This window comes from Echinops telfairi, unplaced genomic scaffold, assembly GCF_000313985.2.
Source record: "Echinops telfairi isolate 266 unplaced genomic scaffold, ASM31398v2 ScPeMD7_7458;HRSCAF=8496, whole genome shotgun sequence".
Taxonomy (NCBI): Eukaryota; Metazoa; Chordata; class Mammalia; order Afrosoricida; family Tenrecidae; genus Echinops; species Echinops telfairi.
Genome location: NW_022111358.1, coordinates 32,705,529 through 32,721,770, shown reverse-complemented (window position 1 = coordinate 32,721,770; position 16,242 = coordinate 32,705,529). Strand labels below are relative to the sequence as shown.

Here is a 16,242-nt window from a genome sequence, read left to right as displayed (position 1 = left end):
CCCAATAATTGCACAGAAGAAACTATGTGAAGTGGGTTTTTTGTCCCCTCTCCCCATTCCCATCCCACCCCACCCCCTTCCTCTGCCTTTAATGCCTGCAGGTCAGGATCGAGCTAATGCCTCTTCTGGATGTAGGGCAGAAAGGGAGAGTGTGGCACTTGGGCCTAATCTTCAGCGGCTGACACTTCATAGGCCTCTGAGCTTGAACCCTTCCTGTCAGATGGATTTCGTGCAGCTGAGTGGCTTCCCCTTAGATCTGCCTCCGAGAGCCGGAGCCCAAGCGGGGAGGCATGTGGTGGAGCCGAATGGAAGTCACGTTGCCTCTCTGTTAAAACTTGCACAGTGCCGTGGAGCTGCTCGGACTGGATGTCACCTGGGGGAATAAAGTCATTTATCTAGATTACTTTTTCCTCCCTTTCTCTTGACTTAATTCCATAGCTACAGGCAAGGCAGTCCGTGGTTGCTCACACATATTAAATATATTTAATGGGCAGAGACCTGCAAGTGCTGAGCTGCAGCCAGTTCCTTGTTTTTTCCCCTCTAGACCTTGACAATTGATTCATATGTAATTCTATTCCCAAAGTGGAAAAATGTGTCTTTTGTGAGCTCTTCACACTTTTTCTTAGTTCTTTGTAGTCTGACCTCTTAACTTTGATACATTTGAAACTTGTTAGGCAGTGTTTTTCCGAGATAGAGGACTCCGCTCTGTCCTTTAAAGAGAAGGCGGGCTGTGGGGGGCGGGGGGCGGTGGAATCCAGTTGCACACGCAGGGCAGCTGCACACGCATCTGAGCGCTCTTCCCGGAGGGCAGGGAGTTCCCACTGGGAAAACAGACTCCTGCCCTGGAACATTTTTTAAAATGTAGGTGTGTTTCTTATAGTAAAAATAAATAAGTTCATCTCAAGGAATCAAAAATATTTTTAATGATCGTTTTCTAGATAACCTCACATTTCTGGTGGACCAGTGAAACTAACATGGCCTCAACAAATGAGTATAACATGAATATAAAGTGAAAACCAATCGCTAATTAATGATAGCAGCCTGCACCTAGCCCCTGAGTCAAACGCCCACCCCACCCCCAACCTTTTTTTTTTTTTTTTTAAGTAGACTTCCTGGCACTGCTCTTGGGGACTGGAGGGGACCCAGGTTACCCAGAGACCCTGTCACGGTTGGCAGCCCCTCTCTTAGGATTCTTTGCTTTTAGTTTTGACCCAATGTCTTTCATTAATTGCCAGTAAACTGTGCAAGGGAGCCTGGAGCTCAGAGGAGCAAAATCGTTGGTCATCTGGCTAACAAGCTGCCGTTCCGCCATGGGACCAGCCTGTCTCTTGGTGTCTTCAGGTCGAGTCTCGCCTTTAGATGTAAACGAGCCCTGTCTGTGCATCAGGTGTTGTCGGAGCCTCTGTGAATGGCCTGGGTTGGGCTTCCTGGTGCCTCACAAGGGAATTGTACCTCTTCACCCCGGTGCTAGCGGGGGGAGCCCTGGCTGCGATGCCTGGGCCCAGCCAGCGGGTACGTGTGCCTCCAGTGAGCCTGGTCCGGGAGCAGGGAGCGCATTCCCATGAGGCGGTGGAGTGTTGGTAGAAATTTAAAGCATGAAGCAAGGGCATGGTTCTTGGGAGATGCTGCTAACCTGCCCTTTTCACTTCTGGTGTTTTCAGATGGACACTGAGTACCGTGTGAGGAAATTCATGGCCCTCTTAAGAGAAGAAGGAGCGTAAGTAGATGTGACACTTGGGAAACCCCAGTGCTGGTGTTTTATCTAGTGTTACCACAGAGATACCATAGGTCAATGACTGCAACGAGGGGAAGCCTGTCTTCTCACCCTTGAGGAGGCCGGAGGTCCTGCAGAGCCCCGGCTTCCTCTGTCGGCGATGGAGGAAGGCCCTTGTCTCCAGCTTCTGCTTCCTGGTCCCTCGGAGACTTGCGTGTCTTTGTCGTCTGTCTTATTCCATCTTTCCTGCTTGCTTGCTGATTTCATCTCTTTTATCTCTCAAGAGAGATTGACGCAACACCTACCCTACACTCTTCCTGCCTTATTAACAAAGGCCGCCCATTGCCAAGTGGGATGAGAACCACCGACATAAGGGTTAGGATTGATATCGCACTGTGGGAGGATTCTGTGCAATCTTGACACTCCCCCCGGAGGCGAAGGCGATCTGGCTGCAGCATCTGTCAGCCCATGATGGCCAGGGTGGATTCAGGAGATCTGACTGGCTAGGCAGGTGCCCCTTGCTCCCTCACCGCTCCATGTGCAGACTCAGTTGAAGAGGACGGCTTTTCTGGACTTCAGTCAAGGACATGCAAGGAGCTGTGCTCCCCTGCTAGAACCTCCACACGAGCTCTCAAGGCAAAACCCCGCTTCATCTGTGAGCGTCTGACATCTAGACGACAGGTTGTCTTTGTCAAGTACACGGTCAGGCACAAGGCAGACATTTCTACTACAAATAGGAGACGTCGGAGGGAGAGAAGGGATCAGAGGCCCCATACAAGCCCACAGCCCGGGAAGAAAACCATCCTCCTTGGAGGCCAACAGAGAAGAGTTACTCTGGCCTGTTTCCTGCCCAGAAGGCAAACAGCATTCTTCCCTTTTACCCTTTGTCCTCTTCCGTCTAAGCTGATGAGTTTTCTGCTGTGTTTTTTATTAGATTCATTAGTCACAAGCTTAGCCTCTCAGGAAAGATTGGATAGCCACATTTTTGGTGAACACCCTAGAATGCGTGTCCTTACTTTGTACAACGAACTTTTCCAAATCTTTATGTTCTGTTCTAATTCCGCCCCGTTCATTTTGCAAGTTCATCTTTCCTCTCAGATTTTACTGTAAGCAGCAAAGCACTTAGACCCTTTCAAATCTGGCTCAGAAATCTCTTTAACCAGATAGCCAAGGCTTTCACCGAAAAACTCCACCTTCCAAGAAACACTTGCACACAATTCTAACGAGTTCTCGGCCACCGAATAAAGTGCAAGAGCCCTTCCTCCATCGTCCAAGCCCATGTTCGCGTAAAGCTTCACCAGACCCCATCCGGCACCCACATGCTGCTGGTGGGGCCGCGGTGTTCTCTACGCTCCCCTTCCTTCTTTCTGTGCCCTCACCAGACTTGCCCTGGGCACCCGCAAGTCCACCAAGTCTCTTCAAAGGCAGTCTAGGCCTTTCCTGTTAGGGCACCTTAATACTCTTCCAGCCTCTATCCGCTTCCCAATTCTAAAACTGCTTCCACGTTTTAGATTATCTGTTGAAGCAGCCCTCCACTTTTCTTGTACCAGATTGTCTTGTCTCTAGTACTGTTATATCAGGCTCTGAGGTTCGGATTTCCTCCATCGATTTTTAGGGCACACTGGTCAATCCCCAGCAGTTGTGCTACATGCATATTTACCCGCATGTCTGCGCCCTAAGACAATTCTGTTTGCGTTTACTAGACTCTTTCCTATGTTGCAGGTCTGAGAGACCGAGCAAGGAACTGGGTTGTACTGTGGGTTTGCTCTCCCTGTCCAGCTTCACAAAGCTCCCTGTCATGATGCACGACAAAGCTCAAGGGTACATGTTTAGTAGAACCTGCTCGTATGTGCATGGAGCTGTGATCCTTTCCTTCTGTGTGATGCTCACTCGTAGCACATGCCTAGTGAGAAATGTAGAAACCTTGGAAGAAGCATTTAGTGCCTTCCTTTGCAGACTCTGACCTGTTGTGTGTGTGTGTGTGTGTGTGTGTGTGTGTGTGTGTGTGTATTTTCCCTCTGCAGCAGCCCCCTTGACTATGATTGAAAATGGACCAGCCACAGCACACAGTGACCAAGGGAAATGACCAAGTGCAAGCCGGGCTGGGATCTTCACTCCTCTTGCTCAAGATACTGGACGCAGTGAAATGTCCTCCACCATCACACGCGCACGCTCTGCATGTGTAGTGCAATAAACCCCTTTCTTCTGCTTGCTGATAGTCTAGTGTTTTGTGGAAGGTACAGGTCTGCTTTAGAATGCTGTGCTTACTTCTCTGTGCAAGCCGATCCCTCCTTACTCAGGTTTATGTGTGAGAGGTGTACTGTACTTGTGAACACTATACATTTGAAGCTCCCTACCACCACCACCACCCCCGAGAACTCTCAGTAAATGTAATGCACGCAAGCCAACACACGACCAAGTGGAATGAAGACTTCTTATGTGCAAACCAGGAACATGGGCGAGCGCTGTCGGTTTAAAGGGGTTGTCTGGCAGCTTCCCTGTGCTGATGACACTCAGGGCTAGTGGGGATGTGGTTAAAGGTTCACCTCCAGAAACCCGGTCTACTTGCTTTGCCTGAAGAAGCGCGTCTCGGGACTCCTAGCCATCTTCAGACCTGTTTCCGAGTTGCCGCCAAGAGGCGGCCTTTCTGCACTGGAAGTCCTGACTGGGTGACTGGGAGGCGGTTGGGGGTGGCCTGTGACATCCCCTTTAAGGAAGCAGTGTACTCCTTGGGGGGAGAGATGGTCATTGTCACCACTGGGGAAATGTTGGCAACAACCTGTGAATGCTGTGTGGGGAGGAGAGAACATGCATTCCTTAACAGAAAGGACTTACTAAAACCCATTTACAGACCTCTCAGCATTAATTAGTACCCAACTCTTAAGTGGGTCAGTTCCTTAGTATGGTATTAAGGACCTATTAGTGATACCACCTTTGGGGTTTTTTTTTCCCTCTCAGCTGAATGCCTTAGTTGGAACTCACCCCCTTGAAATTATCTTTATTATGCAGTATCATCTAAAACACTATTCTCCCAAAAAGCAATCCCCTCCCCCCGCCCAGCTTCCTGTATCCATTCCGATGCCCTGACCAGGTGTCCTCTACCTTCTCCAGGCTTCTGCAGAGGGAAGGAGAGCTCACGGGGCCTCCGGCGGGTGCTTGGCCTCATATCTGAGTTAGAAGGAATGTAATTAGGTCGTCTTATTTGGAGATGAGACTGGCAGCGCATGCCACCCTCTCCCCATCGCTGCTTAAAATGAGAGGATGCCCGGGAGCCGCCTGAAGGGGCTTAAGGGCAGTGAGGGTACTCCACAGTGGCACTTCCAGGTGGCTGTCATTGTCCCTGCGGCAGAGGGCAGACCTGCTCCATGCCTTGCTGTCTGTGTGCTTTTGGTTGACACTTATCTGTTGCATTTCTTTGGTTTGGGGGTCTCCCCCTTGCTTATTCTGTGGCTTTGTAAACAGTGGACTGTGTTGTATAACCCTGTGACCCCTGGTGGCCTGTATCCTGGAGCCCCTGACCTGTTCCGCCCCTGCTCTCTCCCCTTCCCACAAAGCAGCACACATTGTATTACCTAATGTCTCGTTAAATGAGGGTAATGTTTTTGTGTTTTGTCCAAAACTATATTGAAGAAAATTCTGAATATTATATTGTTAAATGCAAATGAAGGAATGCAATAAATATCCGTGGAAATGTCTGGGCGCCCATTATTCTACACAAACCGGCCGGCTGTCCAGGTGTGACTATGTGAGAAAGAGGGGCCCGGAGGAGAAGCCCCTGTGGTGTCATATAAGGCAACAAGTGGTTTTTCCTTAAAATACTGCTTTTAGTTTCTGAGAACATGTAGTTATTTAAAAAAATAACGTAGTTATTTTTAAAAAATAGCATATATAAGAGCTAATGCACAAAAACTTTTATACTTCGCTTGTGCTTATTTGTACCTATCAATAATCAGAGGTGCCAACGCTGTACACGAGATGAGGGCTAAGCCAGAAAGGGCAGGTGTTCCCTGGTGAGCATCACTCCTTCTGGTGGAATGTACAAGGAATGTGTTCCGTGAGCCTTTTTCACGTGGTGAGTGTGGGTAGCGAAGGTTTTCCATTTGTTTTGAAAGATCAAATCTAACAGCTCAACCCTGATCCTGCCATGGCTCAAGCCCTCTCTGAGCCCAGGAGAGCTGGAAGCCCCTCAGTCCCTGTCTAACCTTGCCCAGGTCATTTCTGGAGGAATCCCCAAACTCCCAAACTTTTTCAAACCAAGTGCTTGGCAACAGAGCAGCCGAAGCTACAGCCCAGGCTGGGATAGAATACAGGCAACTCCACCCGCATCTCCCTCACTGCCCTGTTCTTCCCAGGGGGCTGAAAACCTCAAAAGAAGAAATTCTTTTATCTTTACTAAATGTGACCATCTTCACTGTTTTAATGTAACTCAGGAAAAATGTGGTCCATTTGTGGTCAAAATCTGCCTGGGGGCTATAATGAACCGCCTCCACTGTAAGCTTCAGCAACAGGTCTTGAAGCCACGGCGTGGATTCAGGTGCATCTCTAATCAAGCTCAGAGTCAGCTCTGAACACCCACTCCAGCCCGAGCCCGAGCCCGAGCCCGGGTACAAGCAAGGCGGCCTTCCCCTGGCCTGGCAACTTGGCCCGTCAGCCTCTTCAAAGACGTGGCGGGGAGAGGTGTGTGTGCAAGTTCAAAAAAGCATGTAAATGCCAGGAGTTATTGCAAAACCATCTACAGAGTCTCATCAGCTGACAGCTCCCGAGCCCGGGCTCCTGGCGCCGAGCCCACTGAGGGCGTGTGCTGGACGGACACCAGGACAGGGCTGGCACAGGAGACAGCGCCTGTGTTCGCAAGAACCCCAGGAGATGAGGATGGAACTTCGAGGTCCCCAGTCCAGTCTCCACCCAGCTAACCGCTCACAGTTTGAGGAGCGAAAGATTCACGGCCAAGGTGGCGATTTGCCTCCTAGAAGGTTTTGGGAGAGGAGCGTACCACGGCTTTACCGAATGAATTGTTTGTGTCGGTAGTCCAGCCACCCGCTTGGCGTGCGTGCCCTCATATGTTGGGCTGGCGTAGGCTATGCCCTTAGAAATGCCTAGGTTAGTGGCACCCTCCCTCGTCCCTGCCGGTCTCTGCGTTTTCCTTTCCTCCTCTGTGCTTTCTCAGAAGCACATCCCCCTCATCCTCCCACTCTCACACCTTCCTTTGCCTTCATTAAAAAAAGAGAAAAAGATGCCTCTTTGAAATCCATCTTCTCATTATATTTCCTTTGGGGAGCACCTTTTCCCCCCTCTAACCACCTCCTTGTTCCTGGGGTGTGTGCGCATTTGTGCTTGCAGAGAAACAAGATGTTCACTCTATAAACGGTCTTCTCTTTAATCATGGCACATGATTAATCCTAGGCGGGATTATAAATGGCCTTGGTAATTGTGAATAAGCACCATGTGAGTATTCAGCAATCTCATAGGTGGAGAAGGGAAAAGGGAGCCAGGATGCTGGGGAAGATGAGTATGAAAATGAAGACGAGACCAGATGCGGAAGAGGTGTGTGCCTGCTCTCTCTGTCCCATTCCTGGAACACGTGACCGCCATAGTGTTTGTCGTTTAAGCTTCTCAGGAGCTAAACAGACACCTGGTGAGCAGAGCAACGCTAGTGGCAGCTCCTGAGCCACGGTGGGAGGAAGGTCCGAGTGGGCCACAGGACACAGGCTCTGTTCTGCTCTTGGCTCTGCCCCTGAGAGGCAGGTCAGGAGGAGGAGAGGGGGAAGGAGAACGTCTTCGCCATTCTCGTCGACCTTGTACCAAGCAAAGCACAGGTGTCACTGCACGATTAGGTCTGAAGGCCACATGAAACCGAGTTAGAGCCCCTCACAGTTGAGCAGGTGTGACGTGTGGGCCAACCCTTTGGGAGCCAAAATGCAAGAAGAGAATAGTGTTCACAGCCCAAACCAATCCCGAAGGGCAGCGACACCTGGTCCAGACAGATGCTGCCAGGCTCCGACACACGGTTGTCTTCCCTGACCCACTTCCCCTTCCTTCCACAGCCTAGCTCCCACAGCCAGTTCGCAGGGGAGAGGCCATTTCCAGGCAAGCATCCCTTTCAATAGAGCTAATCCTCCTCCCCAAGTCAATGGAGCTGAAAGCAAGGAGGAAAGGAGCAAGCCAGCACTAATCCCAGGGCCTGCTAGCCACACCCTGTAGGAAGTGCGGGGGTCCAGGAAAGGAATGGCTGCCTTGGTGGGTTAGCGCCCAAACCAGAAATTCTTCACCAGAAACTTAGAGCAAAGTAAGCCTGTCAGGACACCTAGATCAGACCTACCGTCCATGGCATCCTAGATACACTGGCTTAGTGGACTTGACCATCGAGGAGCGTGAGCATGGCCCAGCAGCAGACAGCCCTGACCTGCACATCCATCTGGAAACTCCACACACGGTACAAGGTATCCATTCTCAGGTTTCATTTACCTTCTCTTTAATGACTTAACAAAAAGAAACTGCATGATGAAATATATTTTCTCCAAATATATATATATTTATATAATATATAATCTTAGTTAACTCAAAGGTATATACATCGTATAATAAATAATATTTATAAAAAGAGACTTTTTGAATATAAAATCAAAAAGATCAACAACTTCTACAACTTTTTACAAAACTTTGGATACAGCAGGTTGGAGCCTAATACCCGACTGGCGAGGATACTTACAACGCACTCCATGGACTAGTATTAAATAATGACTTGTCAGCTACTTGAATACTCCCAGAAACATGACTTTATCACTTTTAATATAGAATACATAGATATAAAAAGATGGGCAGTTCTGAACATTTGTATCCATTCTGCTGAGATGACCTCCCGTTAAAGCAAGCATCAGTGGGCAGGGCTGGGAGCACTGCCAGCCAAGGGGAGAGGGGGAGGAGCTCCGCAGACTCCAGGGCGCAGGCGCAGCTTGGAGACTTTGGTCTTGGCAAGCCTGCCAGAGCAAGCAAGAAGACTGTTGGCCGGCTCTCAGGCCACTGTTTGGCAGGGCCGGGAGAGATGGTGGGAAAAGAAAGAAAAAGCTTGGTTCTGCTCTCAGCCCTGCTGCACCTCTTCTGTCGGGGTCTCCTGAAGACAGATTCCTTCTCTGCCTCCCATCCATCCATTCGACTCCCTCGGCTAGGTAGCTTCCTATAGGACACTAAGCGTGTAGAACTCGGCGGTGAGATGCTTTAACCAAGGGCGTAAGTGCCCACTCAGCCCCGTTAGAATGCCCAGTGAACCTAAGCTTGGATGGCGGCTGTCTCAGAACACTGGGTTACAGTAGAGGGCTGCTGATCCTGCATCCCTGTTGGCTCCCACAGGCCAGAGAAAGAACAGGTGGGTGAAGACGTGCCCTTGTTGGGGAGGAAATGGCTGAGATCTCTGGACTAGGTCACTACTCTCTCAGTGTCCCTTGAAGGTGACCTGGAGTCGAGCTGCCCTCCCTGCGCTGTTCTGATGAAGCCTACAGGTGAGCCCGGCCTGGAAGGGCTCGGCGGTCCCTTCCCGAGAGACTACTGTGGCTATGGGGGCTGAAGGCTGCTTGCCCCAGACAGAACCCGGTCACAAAGTCTACTATCAAAAAAGTATAAAGACACTGCCCAGGCGGTGGGAACTGAAGAACGGCAGGAAGTTCACTTCGCGATGGAGCTGCGGTTCCCAGGAGCGCCTCCTGGAGACCGACAAGAACCCAGCTGCTCACAGCCAGAACTCCATGCTCCGCAGGGCCCCCGGCCACCCTCACAATTACCTGGGCCCTGCACCACTTGGTGCTAACTACATCTACGGCTTTTATCAGCCTGTGACGGTAGAGCAGACTGGAGTGGGAGTAGACCAAAAAGGGACTCTGCGGAGGTTTGTCTTACCCACTTCACAACTCCCACCGCACAGAGGTCTCGGAATGCCACCAGAAGAAGCCGTTTGGAAACGAGTCTTGCCCATACTGGCGTCTCGGCCACCAGGCAGAGAGCGCCATGTTCGCCCAGCCTGGCCTGTGGGAGTAGTTTCTGTTTTGTTTCATTTTTATTTTCTTTTAACAATGTGCAAAGAGAAGCTGTGGGTCTGTTCCTATCAGACCCTAGAGAACCAAAAAGAAAGCCCCTTCTTAAAAAAAACAAAAAACAAAAAAACAACCACACACCATCCAGGGTCCAGTGAGAAACTTAGAGGAGAAAGGGGGAAGCCTCTCCGCCACTGGGCGGGTTGGGTCCAGGTCATTTACTACCGTGCATCTGACAACAGTCCATGTGCCTTGCTGTCCGGTGCTGAGGGCCGAGACCGGCTCCAGGGCCTGCTTCCCATGGGACTTCGGTGAATCCGCCCAGTCACACACTTCACCCGTTCCCAGCACCCTTTGGGAAAACAAAGGGAGATCATTGGAAACGGAATTCCTTTCCTAGAGAAGCCACCCAGTGGAATGCCAAGATAGTGGAGGCTGCCTGCCGGCAGGTGCTCACACCACCAAAAGTGGCAGGGGTTCTGTGTGTCCCTCCAGTGCCCACAAGTCTATCATGGAGGGAGGCCGAGTGCTTTCCAGGAAGAGCCGTAGGGCTCGAGGGGCCACCGGTGGGGATCCATAGCCTTCCTCCCCCACTTTCTCGCTGGGAGCCTCCGGCAACAGGAAGCCCAGTAGCAAGCTGTTCCCAGAGTGGAGGACTTCGGATAAAGCCTGGGAGGAGGCCCAGTCCCCGATGTAAAGCAGACCCGTGTTATGTGTGTGTGTGCCATCAGTGATGAAAGGTCTCAACATGAGAACATCTATTTCACTAACTCCGAATAAGCCCTTCCCAGGAGGATGCTGCAATGTGCATGCGTATGTCTGTTTATCTCTCTTACAGGATTGCAGGCCAAAGCCTATGTGACAGCGGGGTCCACAGCCCCATGGCTCTTGGGGCAGAGCCAGGGCCTGGGGCCATCCAGGCCACTTGACTCCTCTCTAGGTCCCTTTCCAGCTCCTTGGGCTCAGCGGGTACTCGTAAGATGGGACTTAACGGTGAGCTCCAGGCACTGGACAGGTTGGCCTCCTCATTCAAGAAGGGCCGTGGCAGGCCTCGTTGCCCTTCTTGTGGCGTAAAGGGCTCCTGACCCTTATCTCCCGCCTACCTGCCTGTCCAGACAGTGTCGCCAAGAGAAAAGCTGGAGGGCCTGGCCATGCCATCCCCACCAGCTGGCCTCAGTTTGCCGCCTTGTACACAGCGTGCTGGCACAGAGAAGGGGGGGAAGACATAATCGAGTGTCCAGCCAGCAGAAGTCTGGGCAGAATCACGCCAGGAGGCCAGCCTGTGGGGCTCCCACAGTGTGTGTCTGAAGGGCATGGGCCAGGGTCTGCCGTGGGTATAAGACTGCAAAGACCACCACTCGTCTGACTCAACCATGGGGGAGGAGGAGGGCTGGGAGAGAGCAGTTTCTTCTCGAGAGTCCATGGAGTGTGGAGGCTGGATGGAAGGGGGTAGGCATGCCAGATACCCAAGCACCAACCCTCTTTTCCCCTCACGGAGGATGGCTTTTTCCAGCTATCTAGCCTGGGGGGGTGGGGGTGTGTGTGCGCTGGATTTGAACTGGACAAGAGTTGCAGGAGTCCCTATCTGATACATCTTCCCCTTAGAGCCACTGATAAGGCTGGGGCTGCTGACTCACGCCCCACCTATGGTCTTTCTGGCCACCAACTCAATGTCTCCATCTGTGAAATGGGCGGGCTCTAGGCCCTACCAGGAATTTGCTTTCTGGAAGTGACTTCCCTTCTGTCTCTCATTCTCGCTAGTCACACCCCACTGCTGGATGACGGGGACCCTGTCATCCACCCTCTAGTCTTGGGTGACCTCAGAAGAAGGTGGCCACCGCCGTTTTCACACATCCCTGACACCTTGGCTGGCTACTGTTGGCCCGGGAGTTTCCAGTTAGTGCCCAGCCTTTGTTCCATCTCTGTGAGAAGCAGTAAGTCAGATTGCCCGAGTGACGGCACTATTTCTGGCCACAGCCACCACACCACATCATGAGTCTCTGAGAGCCTTATCCTGCTTCCTAGTCCTGAGCACTGTGCGGGCTGCACCACCCTCACACGGCCCAGCCGGCACCAGCCCCAGGCAGGCAAGTCCTTAGCGCCTGACCGAGCAGGAGCCCCCGTGCTCTTGGTGTTTGTTCCTGACCTAATGAATGACAGGTGGGGAAACAGGTCTGGGAAGGAGCTCTTGTCTGGGTCACACAGGTGGCAGATCATGGCAGCCAGGCAGGGGCTGCCACCACTGTTAAACACTGTCCAGTCAATCCCAACTCCTAGCCACCTTATACGACAGAAGGTGTTCTCTAGGCTGTAATCTTTATGGGGCAGATCACCAGGGCTTTCCTCCAGCGGAGCTGCTGGTGGGTTTGAACCACCAACCTTCCAGTTGGCAGTGAAGCACTTAACCATTGCACCAGCAGGCCCCCTTGATCCAGGGCTAGGCTAGTCAAGGCCCAGGCCTCTAGAGGCCCTGGAACACTGGGGGACCACCCTATGCCACACCCAGCTACTCCTGGGCTTTCAGGGCTCCGAGGGCCAGGGCAAAGAGCCTCCCACGCTGACCACCTCTGGGAAGCTTGGGAACACAATCCAGGGCTTTTGATCCCTGTATTACTCACCGCCGTCACTCTGAACTTGAATCCCTCCTGCTCCCACCATCATCCATAAACTCCATGTGAATGCTTTCTGCTCCACCCAAGCCACAGATCCCCCAGCATAAGGCCGCTTCCTCCACCCGCTTTCCTGAGGTCCCTGGGATTTATGCTTGTGCAAAAACTTGCCCTCCGTGTTCAAGGTGGATGCAAACTGCTTGTGCCCCCAGGGACAGAGGACATTTGCCCTTTCAGCCTACTATTTCAAGAATGTCAACCCTAATTGTACAGTGAGGAAAGCGAGCCCTGGTGGAGTGAAGGACCAGGAAGTTCAAGGCAAAGAGGGAACTAGAAACCGGGCCTCTCTGCTGCTGGCCCCACATGGTCCACCTTTTCTCTCCACAAACACTCAACAGTGCTAGCCAGTGGCCATGCAAAAACCTGCCCCGGCTCATCATGTGCTAATTTGTGTACGATGTTTTAATCAATGGTTTGCTGCTTCAGATGAACACCTGTGGTTATTATGTGTGCTCCGTGTCATCCAAGGCTCTGCCCAAAGGTGGCCCATGGAAGCTGGAAAAATCTTAGCTTCCGGATCTGACAGCAGGAGAAGAAGGGCCAATGCAATTCTAGTCCAAGGGCCCCCAGCTGCACCACCAGGGAGCCTACCTTGCTGGCTACTTGCAGGTGTGCACGTCGTAGATGCGGACACACTCCTGGCAGCTGACGTAGCAGCACCAGTGGAAAATGCAGTGGCACTTCTCCTTCCGCTTCTCCGTCCTCGTGTTGTGGCCACGGCCACAACAGAGCAGGTCGCAGCCATCAATGCCGTGGGACGTGACATTGCAAGTCCGGTCCCTGGTGCCAAAGGAGCCCGTCTCAGGGTTGGGCTCGCAAAAGTTGGGGGAGTTCTCGTAGTAGACCAGGTCCCTCTCGGTGGGCGGCTTGAAGAGCGCGTACTTAGCCCGGAGCGTCTCCACCCAGCCGCGGGACTCGCGGTGCTTCTCCACCACCATCTCCGAGGCGCTGTCGTATTTGTCCTTGAGGAAGTCGCCGATGGCCCGAAAGTCAGGCTGGGCCCACCAGCAGGTCTTCACCTCACAGCTGCCCGACAGCCCATGGCATTTGCACTTGAGGTGCATGTGGTCCAGGATGGTCTAGGGAAGAGGAGAGGCCGCTCGAGCCCGCACTGACCACTCATCGGGGCACACCTCGACCCTTCCGCCTCGGCCTCCCCATCCCTGCAGCCTTCTCGGCTCGGCTCGGGAGGAACTGCTGGGACCACCCAAGACCCACCGGGCCCAACACTGGTGACCACGGTGGCGACGCTCCCCTCAGCGCAGCCCGCCCTAACCCGTATCGCGGCTGCTGGCGGCCGAAAGGGTGGGAAACACCGGCCACCCGCCTGGGCGTAAGTGACTCGCTCCGCGCCGCCAGGAAGACATGGGGGCCAAGTGCAAAGTCCAGGGGCTGGGCTAGCCTGGCCGGGCACCTGCCCAGTGGGGTGGCCACACTCCCAGACCCACCTGTGTCCAGGAGGGCAGCAGGATAAGGGAGGGGTCACACCTGGCCAAGGGGCAGCGAATTTGGGGCTCCCGCAGCACAGGGCTGCCGGAAGGGGCGGGGTGATGGGCGAGGCCAAGGCGGCAGGGCGGGGGCATGCGAGGGGCCGGGAGGGACCCGCGCTCACCGTGCGACCCGCTTCGTTGTTGTGCTTGTTCATGGCTGAGCGCGCATCCGGCCTGTTCTCGCGTGCGTCTGCGAACTCCCGAGACACCAGCACCCCGAAGTCGGCGTCCTCGCTGCAGCCGCCCCACTTCCAGCCTTCGCCGGGTGGTCCCTTATGATGCGAGTCGCAGCCGCAGATGGTGGAGGTGCCCTCGGCGCAGGAGCGCGTGACGGCGAAGGCCACACCAGCCGAGGCGATGGCATGCACAAAGGCCGACTCACGGGTGGCTGTGGGGAGGTCAGGGGGCAGCGGGGCTCAGGACTGGACCCTGCAGGCAACCGCCCTTACCGCCGCCACCTCCCCAGAAAGGGAGCGGGGGTGGGGGTGCGGGGGGGGGCCTGGGCAAGGAAGAGCAGGAGCTTTTCCCCAAGGAGAAGAGGAATCCCCAGCCCCCCCATCACCACCATCATTGGCTGACCCAGCAGAGCTGTGTATTCCCACTGTAGGAATGAGGAAACAGAGGCCCAGGGACAGAGTGTTGGAAATTGTCACTGAGCAGCTTTGGAAGATAGCTAGCTGTCACCCTCTGACCTGGCTCCACCCATCCATACCCCCACCCTCAGCCCTACCCCTCATACTCCAGAGGGACCACGGGCTGCCCTTGAACTCCTAGAGGAATCCTGAGGTCCAAAGGTAGGAAGGCCTAAATCTGCCCAAGCCCCCCCAAAAAACAAACTTGCTACCATTGAGTCGATGACGACTGGTGGCGACCCTACAGGACAGGGTGGAACTGCCCCCTGGGAGTTTTGAGGACTGAAATTCTCCCCAGGAACAGAAAGCCCTGTCTTTCTCCCTCTGGGAAGCTGGTAATTGCAAACTGCTGACCTTGAACATAGCAATCCAAAGCGCCATTATAATGACACCACCACGGCAGCAGCCTTGGTCACTCTGCAAAGTGAGTCTGATTTCTTCCAGCCACCAAAGTCGCGTGGAAGGCCATCCGGGTTCAGGAACTAGAGGACAGTGGCCCAGGCACCAGGTCTCCCCCTCCCAACCCCCAGACAGAGCAAAGCTTCGGAACTGAGGAGAGCCAACCCCTCCCAGGAGCCCAATGCAATTCCCTCAGGTGTAGCCCATGCCAGGATCCAGATGGGGACAGGGACATCCCTAGCCAACGTTGGTGTGACTCATGGTGTCAAGGCTCAATGGCCCTCCTCTGGCACCAGACCATACAGAATCCTTAGTGAGCTTTAGTATTCGTCTAATCGTCCAATAATGTGTGATATTGTAAGATATTAGTATGCAAATATGGATTGTTTTAAAACATCTAAAATATTCATAACTAAGTGGAAGCCTGTTTTATTTGTCTCCTATTCCGCTCATTACTTATTTCTCAAATAAGTCATTGGTAGTTTCCCAAATACTAATCACCATAATATTGTAGCTAAGACACCAGAGAATTTGTCAAGATGAACCCTGAAAACATCCACTGGGAGTGACAGTGTGTCTGCTAACACTCAGCATCATGCAGTCGGGTTCCACTCATAGACCCCCCCAGGACAGAACAGAGCTGCCCCTGTGGGTTTCTGAGACTGGATTCCTTAAAGCAGAAAGCGTAAGGAGCACTTGGTGGCTTAGAATTGTTGACCTTGTGTTTCGCCCAAGGTATAACCACTATGCAGCTAGCCTATGACACATGCAAACGAAAACCACTGTGACTTCAACCATGACCATAATTGGGTAATGAGGACATACCTGACCAGTGTGTTAGGTTCAAAATGGAAATTAGCATGGGGTGTTAGCTTTGTGGGTGTATTAATACACCGGCCTCTGAGAAATGTTTTTGTTGTTACAACCACAAGGATATGTGTATTTAAAAGATTTTTTTAAACTCCCGCTGAAACACTACCCACATTTTTAATGAACGATTCCAGTGCCCTCCAATGCTCCCGTCATCCCCGTCTCCCTGGTGACACCACTGGCCGCGGCCCTGGTGGGTCAGGGATCGCACGCAGTGCTTCGGGTTAGCCCACGTGATCCTCCCAACCCTGTGGGGCGTGTCGCTTTGAAGCAGTCCCATTATGCAGACATGGTCATCGAGGGTTCGCCACGGTGCGGTTCATGTCCCTCTCCCGAGAGGGGCGACCCGCCCAAGGCCGCGCGGGCCCTAGGGCCTCTTCTGGACTGTGGCGGCTCCCGCCTGCGTGCCAAGGGAGGCCGGAGCTCCGCAGGCAGGATGGGAGC

At 53.1% G+C, this 16,242-nt stretch overlaps 2 protein-coding genes across 2 annotated transcripts in view; one reads left to right on the top strand and one right to left on the bottom strand.

Moving 5' to 3' along the window:
• NSF (N-ethylmaleimide sensitive factor, vesicle fusing ATPase) overlaps nt 1-5,409 on the top strand; it is a 147,706-nt gene extending 142,297 nt beyond the window's left edge. Inside the window, exons 20-21 of the mRNA XM_004707240.2 lie at nt 1,662-1,717; nt 3,739-5,409. Of these exons, the coding sequence (XP_004707297.1) occupies nt 1,662-1,717; nt 3,739-3,760 (78 nt within the window). The 3' untranslated portion in view covers nt 3,761-5,409. The remainder of the gene's footprint in view (nt 1-1,661; nt 1,718-3,738) is intronic.
• A 2,953-nt stretch (nt 5,410-8,362) lies between these two features.
• The window catches only part of WNT3 (Wnt family member 3), an 8,859-nt gene continuing 979 nt past the window's right edge, over nt 8,363-16,242 (bottom strand). The window contains exons 2-4 of the mRNA XM_004707526.2: nt 14,020-14,285; nt 12,999-13,486; nt 8,363-10,090 (exon numbers count right to left, since the gene is read on the bottom strand). Coding sequence (XP_004707583.1) covers nt 13,007-13,486; nt 14,020-14,285 — 746 coding nt within the window. The 3' untranslated portion in view covers nt 8,363-10,090; nt 12,999-13,006. The remainder of the gene's footprint in view (nt 10,091-12,998; nt 13,487-14,019; nt 14,286-16,242) is intronic.